This window comes from Eucalyptus grandis, chromosome 6 (assembly GCF_016545825.1).
Source record: "Eucalyptus grandis isolate ANBG69807.140 chromosome 6, ASM1654582v1, whole genome shotgun sequence".
Classification (NCBI taxonomy): Eukaryota; Viridiplantae; Streptophyta; class Magnoliopsida; order Myrtales; family Myrtaceae; genus Eucalyptus; species Eucalyptus grandis.
In genome coordinates, this window is record NC_052617.1 from 10,817,140 (window position 1) to 10,832,711 (window position 15,572).

The window sequence follows — 15,572 nt, forward strand, 5'->3', positions numbered from 1 at the left end:
AAATGAATTAAATTGCAAAGTTTATGTCTATGCCGATAATTCAAACATCTCCTTCAAAGAAGGTGGTCTCAATTGAATAAAGTTCAAGGTTGGTTCCCCTTTCACGTCAGACATCAATACTTATTTAAGAAGATATCCATATGAATATAAAAATGAATTGATTGTGAAATGACGGAGCGGAAATGAACAATCATTTCCTATACCTCATTAAACTAGTCATTTTCTTTATAGCTATATCATAGTAAATACTATTTCTCATTTCATTTTTCCAAACATCATTTTCCCAATGTTTGACGCTATGGAGAAATTGAACCCAAGAACATAATTTTAGTTCATTTGAAGATATTTGCTTAAAGCTAAACCGTATCCACAAAAACTAAAGTCAAGTACAAATAACACCAAGACATCATCATAGTCACAATTAGGCTAAGCATCTAACTCATATCCCTCCACACATCAATTTCCAAGCAAGATCAAATTGATAATACCTTTGCTTCGAAGATTTCGACATTCCTCATTATAATATTTAAAAGGAAATCTAATTGTTCGAATAACACCATCAATAGAAGAAGCATACTGAGTAAGTAGCATTGAATTTCTTGATCTCCAAATTTCACAATTGCAACAATTCCAAACTAATTTCTCCAAGCACTTCTAAAGTCTCTTCCCTTTAGTATCATAGCTCACCAGCGATGGATTAACATTCGAAGGTGCACGAAACCAGATAGGTCAGCAACGCTGGTGAACATATGAGTTTGGCTCCACTAAGAGCCATCGGAGATGCGCAGTGATGAGCCAGAGATAGGCGGTGGGGGTTGCAACGATCCCCATCAATTAGAATCAATGGGGAGGGAGAATCTCATGAGTCACCATCAGTAGAATATTGGAATTGAAGATGGGGAGAGAGAAGAGGCTAGCGAAGAAGAAAAAAGATGATAGGCCGAATCTAAGACTTATTTATTAAGTGGGTTTATAACATGCCCATAAAAACCCATTTGTTTTGGGGTTTTTTCCTTAAGAACTTATTAAGACATACATTTCAAATTTGAAGTGACTCAAAGATAACCCACTTCAATAAATTTGGATTAAAATTATGGGTTTATAATTCATTTTGATAGCTCTATCTATTTGAATATTTTTAAAGATTTTTTAAGGATTACACTTTTTCCATCTCTTTATTGGCTTCATTCACACGAAATTACAAAAAATACCCACGTACTGATATTATTCTTCTTCCTTCTTTTTTTGTCAAGAAAGTGATACAAGTTGAGACCAGCGAGCAGATCAAAAAGATGAAATGACTACGTCGAGTACAATCCTGAACCAAAATAAAAGAAAACCTTGGACTGTGTTTAGTCTACTGTTTCTCCAAGCCTTCAACATTGCTGATGCTGACCTTGAAAATCTTCCAAGACTTGCGCAACTTCATCAAGAAGAACCGCCCAATGCCACCCGGTATCGTATCGTTAGTTCCCTCATCAGGTGCACAACCTTGGTTGCCATATCCATTACGACCACGGAGAACGCCAATGGTATCAAGCACACGACCACCAGGCCGAGCATGCCTAGCAAGACCCGGTACGACTGCTTCCTTCGCCAATTACACAAATGCTGCGAAAACCGAGCAGTATCCCGAAGTTTGTACAAGAAGTTTTCCGACAAGACGGTGTCGATGAAGTCCATGTAGGAGACACCAATACTAATGAGGGTGGATCGTAAGATCCCCAGCGGGGGAGTGTTGAGACCTTAAATTGAAGCACCTGGGCAAGATCCTGATATCCGCCATGCCGAGGACCTAGTAAGCTCCATTGCTGTTCCGAGCGTCGAAGAGCCAGGTCGCTGGCAGCATTGTGCCGATCTCGAAGAGCCCGGTCGCTTTCATTGCTGAGTAGGGCTTAAACCACAGGATTGTTCAAAATCATAACATGACAAATGTGGAAGAGACACACGAAAAAATAGTTTTTTTTTGTTTTCAAAAACAAAACAAAAAATTTACAAGGTATACATGTAATCAACCTAGACGTGCATCTTCACATAGAAACTAAAATGATGTTCACGGTTCCGTTGATAAAATTCGTCTATTGAATTCCATTTTATATGCTTGAGAAAAATATAACTTTGACGAGAGTGTTCAATTGAAGGCCATTAAAATAAATGAACACCATGAAATTTATGTCGAGTAGATGTTTGCACCCAGATTGCCTCCCGCAAAATAGAACATCTTATTGAAATTTGGGTAGAGTATATAAGCCCGTATCTGGCCCGTCCGCCCATGATGGATTGACCCAACATCCGGTCCATAGAAACTCAAATTGTTCCCTCGGTGGGGGAGCAGTTAGCGGAGAAGTTTTTGGCTCTCTGCCAAGATGGCACACTTGAACAAAGCACCAAGGCCATGTTCAGAAAATAGAGGGAAAATGGAAGAAATTAAAATTTTGGATTGGACACTTTATCCGTGAAATTGAAATAGTTTTCCCTGCTAGGAGCCTGAGCCCACTTTTTTTTTTTTCCTTTTTATGTTATATTATAATTCTCATCTCACTTTTAAACCTTTAGACTTTGTTTGGTAACATTCTCGAGAACAATTAATTATATTCTTTTGTTCTCAAAAAAAAAAAATTCATTTAGTGAATTTTTTTATTTCCAAAAATAGATTTGTAATAAAATCAAGAAGTAAAAAAAATTACTTCTTATTCCTGAAAATAATTTGTAGAATTAAGTCTAAATATTCTTGTTTTTTCTTATCTTTCCTCTTCTTTCTTTTTTCATTTTTTTCTTCTTTTTTGCCATCCGGTTAACGACTCGAAGTGTTGCTAGCCCAACCTCATTGTGGCTAGGTAAGGCCACAGAATAAGGTTGACTCGCTAGATCTAACAAGGCTGAGCTTGCTTAACCACCAATAAAGCTCAGCCTCGTTAGGCTAAGGCAAGGCCGACCTTGCCTAGGAAATCACTTGGGCGAGGTCAAGCCTTGTTAGTGACCTGGCAAGAGCTCGCTGAATCTCGCCTAGCCAATCACCAATCACGAAGGAGGAAGAAGAAAAGAAAATTAAAAAAAGAAAAAAATGATGATAATATTAAAATATTAAAATTAAAAAAAAAAATTAAAAATCATACTAAACATATTATACTAAACATATTTCTATCCAAGAATAGAAATTTTGAACAATTCCATTTAAAAATTCAGAAATTATTTTCGTATACAGAATAAAAAAATAAAAAACAACGAGAGAGAGAGAGAGAGAGAGAGAGAGAGAGAGTTGACTTATGAAGGAACGAAGGGTCGTTTTCGTCTAAGGTGGCCAAATGGCTATCGCATGCCCCATATTCTCCCAACTTGGCCCCCAACTTCACCAAATATATTTGTCCGTCAGCTTCCTAAGCATATGCTGTCGGCAACATCCGAATTATTAAAGATACAAAGGAATGCGCAAAGGCGACGTAATTGCCCATTGTTCAAAAAGGGTCCCCGTTCTTCCCACCCCCTTACAAAGTCGCCTGTTATTCTTGGAAATCTCTCCCACAAAGCATTTTAATAAAACCAAAAAAAAAAAAGGATTAAATATAAAAGACCAAAAAAGCGAAGAAAACAACAAAGTCCCTCATGAATCCCCCTCGTATAACATTAAAACTCTCACAGTTGTTTTTTATGTGTTTTGTTGGTTCTTCTTATTGTACTATACATAAACACCACTGGCCATCCAGCTTCTTGACGCCCAAATCCAGTGGCTCCCGAAAACCGGCTACACCTAAACTTCAAGCGACCCATCATCGATCTCGTCGAACCCGAGTCCGGCGCTCGATGCCAGCTTACTGCTTCGCCTGCATTAGCCGAAAGTAATATTATATTAAACAGAGATCAACAGGCAAACTAATTAGAAATTCCCGAGTCAAAGACGGCCATAACATGTAAAGAGCAGCAGCTACCGAGGAATATTCCATAGCATCATTTGATTTCCCATCATTCACCATACACAAGTTGAAAGTCACAGGTGGGGCTGCTGCAGCATTTAACTACCACGCGTGGGGGTGACCATTGATCCATGGGTCAAACTTACACCAACTCAAGCATGAGATCAACGAAATTACACTCAACCATCGGTCCCATCAAATCAGTAGCTACACCCACCTAATATGGGCAGAAGAGTGAACAGCTTTCTGCTTCACCTACCCACTCATCCCTAAAGTTAAATTCACTTGCATGCCCATCAAACTGTGTTAGCCCCCTGAATCCCATCAAGTTTCAGATTCGTATTTCTTTGAGCATAAACAAGAGAGCATGCTCAATTAAATTGAGCCCGCCTTATCTTGACGTGTAAGTAATTGGAATGGATTAGTTCAGCGGCAAAATTCTAGCTTTAGTGGATTGAAGTCAAGATATGCCTAACAAGAAACAGAGAGGGACTTCTTTCTGGGCTTTGATTGCGATCATACTTATTTACACAAAACAAGTACGCAACGGAAATGCAAACGGACAAAATCTCTCTAGAGGATTGGACTTGTAAAATGCCAAAACTTGCAAGGGTCATTCAGAAAACGTAGCCATCGGTTCAAGTATAAAAATATCTTCCACATCAACTAGAAGCCAGGGGCAATTACCTGTGAATACAGGAAGGTTCCGAAGATGGCGATAGCAGCCCCAAGAGCGTTGACGGGCTGAACAGGGGTGTGGAAGATGATGATGGAGGAGACAATCACAGATATACGTTTCATGGTGTTACCGATGCTAAATGTCAAGGGCGAGATCTCGTCCAAGGACATGTATGAAACCTGGTTGTAGAGATGGTAGAACACGCTTTGTGCCACCACCCACCTATCATGGAGAAATACCAGCCACAAAACATTTTCTTAGTAGACGACAATTTGAAGCTGAAAAACATCCACATCATTCAGTCCTACCAATTAAAAGTATGCTACCCTAAAATCTTGTATTTGCATATCCGCAAAAGCGAACATGAAAACAAGCTCTGCATACGTCAGACATAGGACTTTCACAAAATATCAGAAGCATCCATGTATGATTCACGGGACTTTGATTAAAATATGAAAAATTGATGCTTGCTTCACAACAATGATGGAATTCATCAGCATAACCAGAAATACAGCAAACACTTTCCTAACAACAAATTTTTACCACCAAAGTCCACTTAACAGACCAAAAACATAACAGAGAAATGCACATGTATTAAACATCATGAGTTATAGGAAGGTCCCAAATTGGTGAAAAGCATCACTTCCTAGAATTTCTTCATTGATTAAGAACAATTACACAACTCCCGGCTACTTTAATTAGGTAAAAGCCCAATTAAAAGCAAATTATACAAGACAAGAGAGTTGGTAGAATCAAGGGTTTACCAGACAAAATGGGGTCCAATGTCTGAGAGGGCTTTCTGCCAACCTGCTGCCCACATCTGTGGTCCCTCCACAGCAATGGCAAATGGAGTGAGAATTACGAGAGACAGCATCGACAGGCATGCATAGTAATTCATTCCACTAACAGACTTGCTCATGCCTTTCTTTGAAAATATGTTTCGGAAGACAAAGGCTAAATTTGATATCATAGCCCCCATGAAACCTGAAATCAGAGACCCAACAAAAAATGTTCATGCTTCTGATGAACCATGATCCTCTACTAACCATATTGATCCATAATAAATCCCCACATCTTAATCACATCCACCAAACTAACAAGCTAATGTCAGGACCAGAGAAAGCAAGATAGCTTTGATTTTTCCTTCAAAACAAATGCAGTGTAAAAATAACTAGCTAATTTTGCATGTAAATTAATGTTAAAGAAATCATATTCAACTGGCTCTAGTGCAGATTCACCGAAACTTCAAAGCAACTTTGCAGTTCAGAATTTATGCTACACAAATTGCACCACACATGCCCAATCGAGTGCTCAAGCTGAGCATACTTTGCAAATTTAAAGCTTTTAAAAGCCTCATGGCACCTGTAGCTTCCAAAGAGAGCCAACTTAAAAGGACAATGTATTGTATCAACACTGACATGTGATGAAATCTACAATGAGAGAAACTAAGGTTACCAATCATGTTAAAGTTGAGCTCAGTCACGGCAGCGAGGGCGCAACCACCAATAATTGGCAGGAGGGACAAATAAACAGGCACTGGAAATGTTTCGCCCAAGAGGAACCTTGAGACCAACACACTAAACGCAGGTTCGCCACTCTTGATGATGTGGGTGAACGACACTGCAACCTTCGACATGCTCACAGTTGCTGCGACATGCCCAATTGTATGTGCCAGAGCAACCTAGAATACGCATAGAAAATCAGCATCCTAAATTACAACTGAAACAAGCTCGTAGAGTAAAATCACATACCAGAAAACAACAAATCAATTTAATTCGGTTCAATGAAAAGCACAACAATCCATATACCAAACGGCATGTTTGCTTCTTGCACCAGACGACAAACTATCTCACTCCCCGTCCACTCGTGCTGATCCTACAAATTTCACCTCCGAAAAAAAACAAAATTGACTCCAAAGCATCATTTTCTTCCTCCTCTTATTCCAATTTCATTTTATTCTTCTCAATTCCGCGATCAACCAAAAACATGCATAGTGAAATTCACCACATTCTCAGCAACAAAAAAATACGCATTTCAATCGAAAAAAGCTCAATTGTTGACACCCAAATTCAATTTTCTTGCTTGTACTCTATATCTTCTCGTTCCCTTCAAACAAACAAAAAACAAAAACGAGAAACTTACAGGAAACAAAGTCTTCCAGAACTCGAAATCAGTCTTCGGAGCCTCGGCGATCCTCGTGACCCAGGAGACCAACATCATGAGAGACCCACATGCAAGGGAGAGCGTGGAGGTCAACCAAGGGTAGGGGTAAGCATTCAGCACCTTCTTGTTGTAGATATTGAACACCACATTCAGAGCCCACCATGTCGCGAAGTAAATCCCGATCTTGACCTTCTTCGCTGCCTCCGATCCGGCCCCCGCCTCGATCGGCTTCGACTGGTCCGCCTCGTAGGCCTCGCATTTTATCAAGTCCTTCCCTTCCCTCCTCGGCGACGGTCCGAAGGACTCGACGGACGCTACTATGTGAAGGGGCCTAGAGAGCGAGACGACGGCGCGGGAGGACTTCTGGGTCCGCAGGGGCGGTAGGAGGGAGGATCTGCTCGAGGGAAAGACGCGTTTTTGGCTGAGCAAAACCTCGGACCCATGAACAGGGCTTAAGGACTGTCTCGCCGAACAGATCATCTTTCAAGCCAAGATGAAAACTTGCGCTTCTGGGTTGCCCTCAAACGACCAAACAAACCTAAGGAACAGATGGGACTTCGGACTTCTCGTCACTTGAGGATCAAGAAACACCACGCTTTCGGCCTCAAGACTGGGTTTTTATAATCGGGAGGGGATCGCCGACTGACACAGAGCTCGAAGACGACTCGGGGGAGATCTTCGCCCTCTGCCGAGCCGAAGGAGCAAGAAATCAGAAAGAAAATCTAACATAAAAGAGTAGAAAATTCGGTGGTTTCTTCAACGAATGATGTGAAAGATCACGCCTTGGAGAAAGAGAGAGAGAGAGAAGGAAGGGGGGGTTATTCTGCAGCGTTTGGTGACGACGGTTGGTGCAATTAAATAGAGAGAGAAAGAGAAAGAGAAAGTAGAGAGAGAGACTCACAGCTGGGGTTGGAATTTGCAAGGTTTTTGTCTAATTTTCGTCGCTTGAAATCTCAATGCCATACCCAAAAACCATTCATGTGACCTTGGAACTGGTCATGTGAAGCCGCACCACCACCTTTTCTCTCCCCCGTATTAGAAAAGGCAAAGCCTCTTGAACAGAAAAGCAAAAAGTTGGTTTTCGCTGACAAGACCCCCCAAAAAAAACAAAAAAAAAAAAGCGAAAAAGGAAGGGACTGTAGCTGCCCTACGTTGTACCTCTCTCGTCAAATACGTCCAGCTCGCCAATGAGGTGATGCCGCGTGGCTCTCCCGAGAACTTTCCCCGTTTTCCCTGCAGCGAAAATTGGTTCCTCGGCTGTCGTGGCCATCCAATGCGAAATTCCTCGCCATCTCCCTATTTTTGCATATGCCGATAAATTGCTTGAATTTTCTAAAGATATTTCCGCAGAATTAGTATAACACGAACGGATTGCCCTAGTACCTAAAATAGATTGTGGGTGCATTGAGGCGTCGGATTCAATATCTGATCTTGAGAATAGAAAAGAACGAATAGAAGATATATATAATTTTTTTTTTTTTGCTAATGAGATTTGAATTACATATATGTCAATTCGGTTGACACACACACACACATATATATATATATGTTAGTTTTCCTTAAAAAAAAGAATTTTGTTGGGAATTTATATTAAAAGAATATTTTTTGTTCATGCTTCTTATTCATAAAAAAAAAAAGTCCATTATTACATTGAAATTGCCGACGCATGTGATGAGTATATCCTTGAACATGTCGGCACTTAGGCTTTAGATAGGTAGTAGCAAAGTGCTGTGTGTTTGATATCGTGACCTACTCCTCAAGGGAAGGGAACATATTTAAGGGTATTACTTAAAAAATAGATCAAAAACTCATGATTAGGCGCGGACTCTCCCAATCCCTTATCTCGTGTGACATTGAAGTATTTTTAAGAATTTTGTAAAAATGAGACACTACTAGCCTATTGAGATTATTTAGAAACCAAATCCAACCACTCAACTGCCCTTGCCGGCTTGCTTTGACCCGTGGATCATGCTGCCTGCCTACCCCCTCGAGATCGTGCTGTCCCCTGCTGCCGCTCCCTTCTGCTCTAGTGGCTCTACTTTTTCATTTTCACAGTTCCCCGCGTGGAAGATGGCTGAAGGAGGGAGAAAGGCTGGGGTGCAGGTTGGGCCGAAGAGGAGAGGAGGTTGGGCCACTCGAGGAAAAAGGCCTGGGTTGCGCGGGGGAAAAGGAAGGAGAGGCGGCCGGGCCAAGATTGGATTCGGCCCGACCCGGCCTCTTAATTTTTTAAATTTTGTAAAAATTTTAAATTTTAAATTAATTTTTTTATATATACTTGAAAATTAGGTGTCAACATCTAAAATGGAAATCGCCACATTGGTTAAGCAATTCAATTAGACTAAAGTTTTGGTTAACAAATGTCTCATATGCAATGTAAACATTCTTATAATGAAAATGTTATTTTTTTAAGCATTATTTTTCTCTTGCTATGCCCAATCAATATATTAAAGAAAAAATTCTTTATTGCTTATGATTAATTAATATCGCAAAAGTATGACCGCGGAAAAAAAAAACAAGACTCGATTGTCGTGACAGTCTTCGTTACCTCTAGATTCTATATTTTCTCTCTGTATTGTGAGAAGTTTCCTCCTTTTTAGTCCAACAATTGTTGCAAGTTTGACCAGTGGATTTTTCAGCGCTTATGGAAATTGAAAATCGCAGTGGAGAATAAATAGAATAATCAGCTTTGGAAAGAGAAACCTATTAATAATGTGGAATCTCTAGATTCGCATTCCACGGACGCTAGAGAAGCTTTGTCGATTTTCCACCCGTTAATGTCGAAATAATGTCCTTCTCTGGTAATATTAGAACCGTTGCATTCATAACAAATTCATCGGGAATCGAATAAATGTCATTTGAGGTTTCAACTTATTTAAGAAAACAACACAAGTTTACATTTTAGAAATTTATGAAAAATATTCCGAGTCACTTTGCATGTCCATGTTTATAGCATTCCAATTCTATACAGATTAAGGTGGATGATGTGACCTCTTGGATGATTTTTTTTTTCATGCCTTTTTAAATATCTTTTTTAAGTCTCTTTTACATACTTCATTCTATTAATTTCGTATTTTTTTACTTGACCAAATGCTACCATTGAAAATATATGAAACAAAAAAGCAAATGAATAACTTAAAGCCAATTCAATTACGAAGTGATTGCTTGTCTTCTTGAATCTTGTTAAATGCTTATATTTAAAATTTCGTTATTTTCTTAGTCTATTTTTTTGTGACTTTTTAAAGGATTTGAATTTGAATTTAGAGATATATTGCAAATAAGTTAACAAGTGCATGTATTAGTATTACGAGGAAAGGTGAGGCATTTGCATCTCAATGACGTGGTCTTCTCGGCGTTGTGGATTTCTTTTCTTTTCTTTTCTTTTTTAATTTGAAACTTAGATAATAGATATTATCATTAATTGTAATTGCTATTATATAATGATGCAAATCTATCATCTCTTACAATTTATCTATCTACTTTCTTGCTCTTGAAATCACACCACATCTCTTTCGGGTGATAGAACAACGAATATCCAACTTCTGGTGGAAGCAAAATTCAGCAAAAAAAGGTGTTCACTGGAAGAATTGAGACTCTTTGAAAACCCGAAAGAACTGTGGAGGCCTTAGCTTTAGAGACCTTGTGAATTTTAACAAATCGTTGCTAGGAAAACAAGCTTGGCGGCTAATTCAAGCCTCGGAAGCCCTATGGAGCAGAATTTTAAGGAGCTTATACTTTTCAAGAGATACCTTTTGGAGTGCACCTAAAGGTCATAGACCGTCTTGGGGATGGCAAAGTCTCTTGATGGGTAGGGAAGTGATTGAACCTGCAACTAAATGGAATGTACGAGATGGGGAGAAAATAAGGATTTGAGAGGATCGCTGGTTAACCTTAGGAAAGATTGGTGGTCCTTCAAATAGAAACGACTCACAAAGGGTGGTGGAATTGATAGACCAAAATACCAGAGAATGGAATGCCCAGAAAATCAATATGATCTTTGGTGAGAGTGTGGCAAAGGAAATATTAGCGACTCCTCTTAGTCTATTCTTGGAACCTGATAAGTTAGTTTGGACGGCAAATGGACCGAGAACCTACATAGTTAAAAGTAGCTATAATCAACTCAGAGATCACGAGAAGATTTCCGCAGCAATGCTACCCTTCACTTCCTACCAGATTCCCAAATCATTATGGCATACAATCTGGAAGCTCCAGACCAGTCCCAAAGTCAAATTCTTAGTATGGAGTCTGTGTAACAACACTCTCCCTACCAAAGAAAATCTATTCAAGCAGAAGATGATACTTGATCTGAGATGTTCAATTTGCCAACAAAACCCAGAAATGGTCAAGCATCTGTTTGTGTTATGCAATTGGACAAAAGCAATTTGGTCAAATTCGCGACTATAGGTCGACACCTCCCCGATGAAGATAACCCATATTGACAAATGGGTCTTGGATGTGCTTACCTCGGCGATGGATCTTCAAACAAAAGCCTTTTTTGCTAAGATTTTATGGCAAATTTGGAAAGCAAGCAACGTTATGATTTTCCAAGCTCATTGGCCAATCCTCCAATTGATCTTCGAAGACGCGACCTCCTCGAACCTACTGTTCAACAATCGGCTCCTGCGGAACAAATCCCACCAAAGAAACATGAGGCCAGATCCGACGAACAGCAACCCCAAAGAGTCCCATACCTGTAAAATCAATGTTGATAGTGTCTGGTGCAGCTCCACGTTGTCCGGTTCGGTAGTCGGAGTTGTTCGAAATAGTAGTGGGCTCCTTGCTGACGACTTCGCGAAATCCATCCATGCGTCCTCAATCCTAATCACCGAAACCCTAGCAGTGAGGGAAGCTTTACTCTAGCTACAACACTTCGAATAGGACGGAAGTGCACGATCTGCCATGTACTTGGGAAGTGCAAAAGAGTTCCAACTCACTTCAGATAATCTAGAAACTATTCAAGGTATACTGGGCCAAAAAGAATGTGTATGGGCCGCACAAGCATTAACTGATGACTGCAAATCTCTTTTGAAGCACATGCCTCGTGTCAAACTAGCCCACGAGCCCAGAGAAGCCAATAGAGTAGCGGATTGGATGTTGAAACTTTGTGGTGTTCTAATGGTGGTTAAGTAATGAAAGCTACCTATTTCCGACCAAAAAAAAAAAATTCACACCACATCTCTAGGGGTCTCACTATTAGAAGAATCTCATGAACTTTAAATATAAAATCACGAAAGCATCAATTAGCATATTGGAGAATAAACTGTGAGACTCAATGCAAGATAGAGATGTCAAGATTGCAACATGACCAACCCATGTGCAACATGTTCCAAAGTGCTAGTGTAATGAAGTTTCAACTTAATTCAAAAGACTTTTCGTTCTTACATTGGACCCCATTTAGCCACCATTCATTCAGACAAGAACGATGAGATCTCATTCAACTCACGAGGAAACTTCACACATGAGCTATCAAACGAAGGGTGGTTACCACCTAACCCCAAATTAGTCATGTCATCTTGGACTAATTGACTTAATTACTAATGTGATCCAGCATAATTTATAGTACTCGGCTCCAAACAGAAAACTCACTTTCTCTGGTTGTCCACTCGAACTTTCGACCCAAAAAAAAAAAAAAAAGTCAGTTTGAACTTAGTGAAGCACGTCTCCTCAGCACCTTCGATGGTATATACCGAACTCCATTAGGATTTGATAATCAGGGAACTATTCGTACCTTTTTGTCTTATTATTCAAGGTATTATAAAAAAACGTATATTATCCTACAAAAAGAAATAAATATGTATCATATGGTCTCTAAAGGATCCACCATGTCATCCGATTGGTCAGCACTGGCTTGATATAGACGCAAATATAAAACTTTGTATATTACCAAGATAAGGTATCTTATATTGTGCGCATGAGCTTCTTAATTAATTTATTGTATGATCAAAACCAGAAAATCATCCGTCAACTCAGTAGCATGGCATCTCATTTTCATACCAAGATATCAACATCAAATTAAGGATCAATCCTGGATTCTTATTTGTTATTTTCTCTTGGTAACTCGGCTAAGTTATCACTTGTCTTGTGGTAAAATATGATCTCAAGGCAGCATTAATTAGAGGATTGGGGTTCCACAATCTATTCTAGATGTAAACTTTATCCAGCCGATGAAGGATGTTCTTTCTTGTAATTCCAAGTGTGATGAGTTGTCAATCTGTATAAATTCGACATTCAGTCAAAGTGACTCATTCTCATGTTTGAACAATTTCCCACTTCTCTCATCCGAGAAAGGTAATCATTTGGCCTAAGCTGCGAGGTGATCATATTAATAGTAGATGTTAGGAGCATTTGGCATCACCTTTTAGTCTAGGGCAATGCAATTTTGATCCAATCTTGCAATATTCATGAAATATTTGAATAATTAAATACGCCAGGTTTCGCGTGCAGCTGGAGTAAATTAGCAGGTTGCCCTTTTCAATTAGCGTCAACATTGATTTTGTAACCAAAATGGATGCTCTAGTTGTGGCTTATGATCCTAAATTGTCTCCTAGTGTTAGGACACTCGCCAAACAAGGCTCCTATACCTTTATGATGCACAGAAGTGTGTATCAAGGTAAATTTAGAAACTATTTATTTCATGGACAATGAATAATTTGAAATGTTTGTGTTGTTTAAAAAAATGAATGAAGGAAAACATATTTCATAATTCATAAAAATATTTAAATATAAAATTTTACTGGTAATTAAATACTTTTGATCGACTAATTATTTCAAATAATACAAGCAGTTAATTTTTTTTAAAAGGTTTTCTAAATCATGTATTTAGTGGGAAACAAATGGAGCATCAAATAACTAAAAACAGAAGGAAATAAATTAAAGAGAGAGAGGGAATAGATAGAAAGACCCACCAAATAGGCAACCTTCAATAATCAAATCACCATACTCACAAAATTCTTGTCTTAACCTATATTTATAGCCAAACCCTATTTGCTCCCAATAAAATAACTCCAAGCAAGAAAAGTAAACAATAGAATATACTCTAAATCCTAGAAATGTCAAATGACTGATGCAGATTGATGAGATGGATGAGAGAACCTTGTCCTTGTCCTGCATCTTCAGGCTTTCGAACAAAACAGGAGACTTCTGCACCCTTTCATGTGCACCAAAAGTTCACTTGTGGAGTGCTTGGCAGAAAAGAAAAGTTCCCAAATATTTAACGAGTATCCAGATGTTGCTCAGACCTAACTTTGTTGCCTTTATTTTGGCCACATTATTATGCTTGAAGTATGAGTTTGTGCCATTTCTTTTTAATTCATAAAGCAGCAGCTAGGAAGTCAAGAACTCCTGTGATGCTTCTTACAGTGTTATCAGGTGGCATATCACTGCAATGAAATGTGATGCTATGCTAGAGTCTTCTCTCTGGAGATATTCTTTCTTTCACAACTCTAAAAGAATGTGGTTTAATACCATTTCAGATGAAAATCATTTCTTGAAAGAACAAAATGAGCTCCAATGGTTGAAGGGTTGAGAAATCGAAGCTTCTTGTGCCGAGTCATTTGTCTGCAAGTGCTAGGCTTCACATGCGATGGCATCTGCGAAGAAAGTAGGTGTTTTACTACCCACTGATGCATGTCTCGGAAGTTTTTAAGCTCTTCCTTGCGAGAGGACATTTTGCTGTTATGCTTTAGTCAAACTCAATGCTTTATTACACCAATCAGAGACTTCAAGAGATGGAATGGCCTTCTTTTAAGTAATATGCCACCATATTAATGCAACTAGTGCAGACAAATATCTAGTCATAGTCATGCAGAAATGCTCTCCTGAAACCGAAATTGTCTTTTGAACGGTCTCATAGCCAGAGTTATTATGGCGGTGTGGTTAATGCAGTTCTATTCTTGGCAAAAATGTTTTTCCACTAGATGATACTCCCGCATATCATGCTCTTAAAAGTGCTCGAACAACCAGACGACCTGTTTCTCAGAATGCCTACAAAGTCCTGGTTTTTGACTGAAGGTATGAGTTCTAACTCGATGATGCTGTGACATCTGAGTTGTCGTTCAAAAATGCCTCGCCTATAAATGTCTTCAGTTGAGTGGCCGATATGCCACAGCAAGTTCACCGTCACTCCTGAAACAATGGCCAAGGTCTTCTCACTACTCTATCTCCTCTTTCATTTCCTCATCTTCCAAAACTTACTCTGTTATGCTCATTCGAAACGCTTGGCGTTCAGCCTCAAGTTCATTCCTAGGTTCTCTCCAAAGTCGCCTCTGTACCCAGGCAACCTCACCTGGGAAGAAAAACTCAACATGGCTGCCGAACTCTCCATTTCTAGAGCTCACTACTTATATGCGCTCTCGAGCAAAAGATCCTCTGAGGACCTGAATAACATCCACCTCAGAGTGCATGAGGACAGCCACTATTATGCCGTGGAGCTTCAGCTTGGAACCCCGGCTGCCACTCAAGTGATGTTGATGGACACCAGAAGCGGCCTCATGTGGACCCAGTGCCAGGCTTGCAAATATTGCTTCCGCCAAACAATCCCCATCTTCACCCCAAACTCGTTCAGTTCCTTCCAGAAACTCCCCTGTGATCACTGGCTTTGCTGTTCACGCTTCCAGTGCAGACGGGGGCAATGCATTTATTGGTATATGTATGGTAATGGGGCTAGCACCAAGGGTGTAATCTTCACAGAGATGTTCACGTTTCCTTATGGCATAGGGCGTGTTTTGATTCTCCCAGGAATCATATTCGGGTGCTCGTCAGATAACAGAGGCTTCACATTCGAGAACCATAATATTTCGGGAATCACGGGCTTGAGCTGATCC

General features: G+C 39.6%; 2 protein-coding genes and 1 long non-coding RNA gene across 3 annotated transcripts; 1 reads left to right on the plus strand and 2 right to left on the minus strand.

Annotated features, from left to right (window-relative positions):
- Nucleotides 1-3,386: 3,386 nt before the first annotated feature.
- Nucleotides 3,387-7,621, minus strand: LOC104448339 (glucose-6-phosphate/phosphate translocator 1, chloroplastic). The gene is made up of 5 exons (XM_010062118.3): nt 6,733-7,621; nt 6,046-6,271; nt 5,355-5,574; nt 4,599-4,812; nt 3,387-3,821 (listed from the first exon to the last, which is right to left on the minus strand). The coding sequence occupies exons 1-5, from the start codon at nt 7,231-7,233 to the stop codon at nt 3,810-3,812; spliced, it is 1,173 nt and encodes a 390-aa protein (XP_010060420.2). The 5' UTR covers nt 7,234-7,621; the 3' UTR covers nt 3,387-3,809.
- A 3,317-nt stretch (nt 7,622-10,938) lies between these two features.
- LOC108960476 lies at nt 10,939-11,593 on the minus strand. Its single transcript, XR_005551946.1, has 2 exons — nt 11,442-11,593; nt 10,939-11,370 (listed from the first exon to the last, which is right to left on the minus strand). It is a non-coding gene; the product is annotated as an uncharacterized LOC108960476 (long non-coding RNA).
- Nucleotides 11,594-14,825: 3,232 nt separating this feature from the next.
- On the plus strand, nt 14,826-15,569 carry LOC104451457 (aspartic proteinase nepenthesin-1-like). The gene has a single exon (XM_010066106.2). It carries the CDS (start codon nt 14,826-14,828, stop codon nt 15,567-15,569), a length of 744 nt encoding a protein of 247 aa, XP_010064408.2.
- The last annotated feature ends 3 nt before the right edge of the window (nt 15,570-15,572 follow it).

Bases quoted from the DNA above. Each gene is read 5' to 3' on its own strand.
- LOC104451457 (XM_010066106.2), top strand. From the start codon at position 14,826: ATGTCTTCAGTTGAGTGGCCGATATGCCACAGCAAGTTCACCGTCACT.
- LOC104448339 (XM_010062118.3), bottom strand. From the start codon at position 7,233: ATGATCTGTTCGGCGAGACAGTCCTTAAGCCCTGTTCATGGGTCCGAG. The intron at 6,272-6,732 runs GTAAGTTTCTCG...TGCGTATTCTAG, and splicing joins TCTGGAAGACTTTGTTTCCT to GTTGCTCTGGCACATACAAT. The intron at 5,575-6,045 runs GTAACCTTAGTT...CTCTGATTTCAG, and splicing joins GCTCAACTTTAACATGATTG to GTTTCATGGGGGCTATGATA.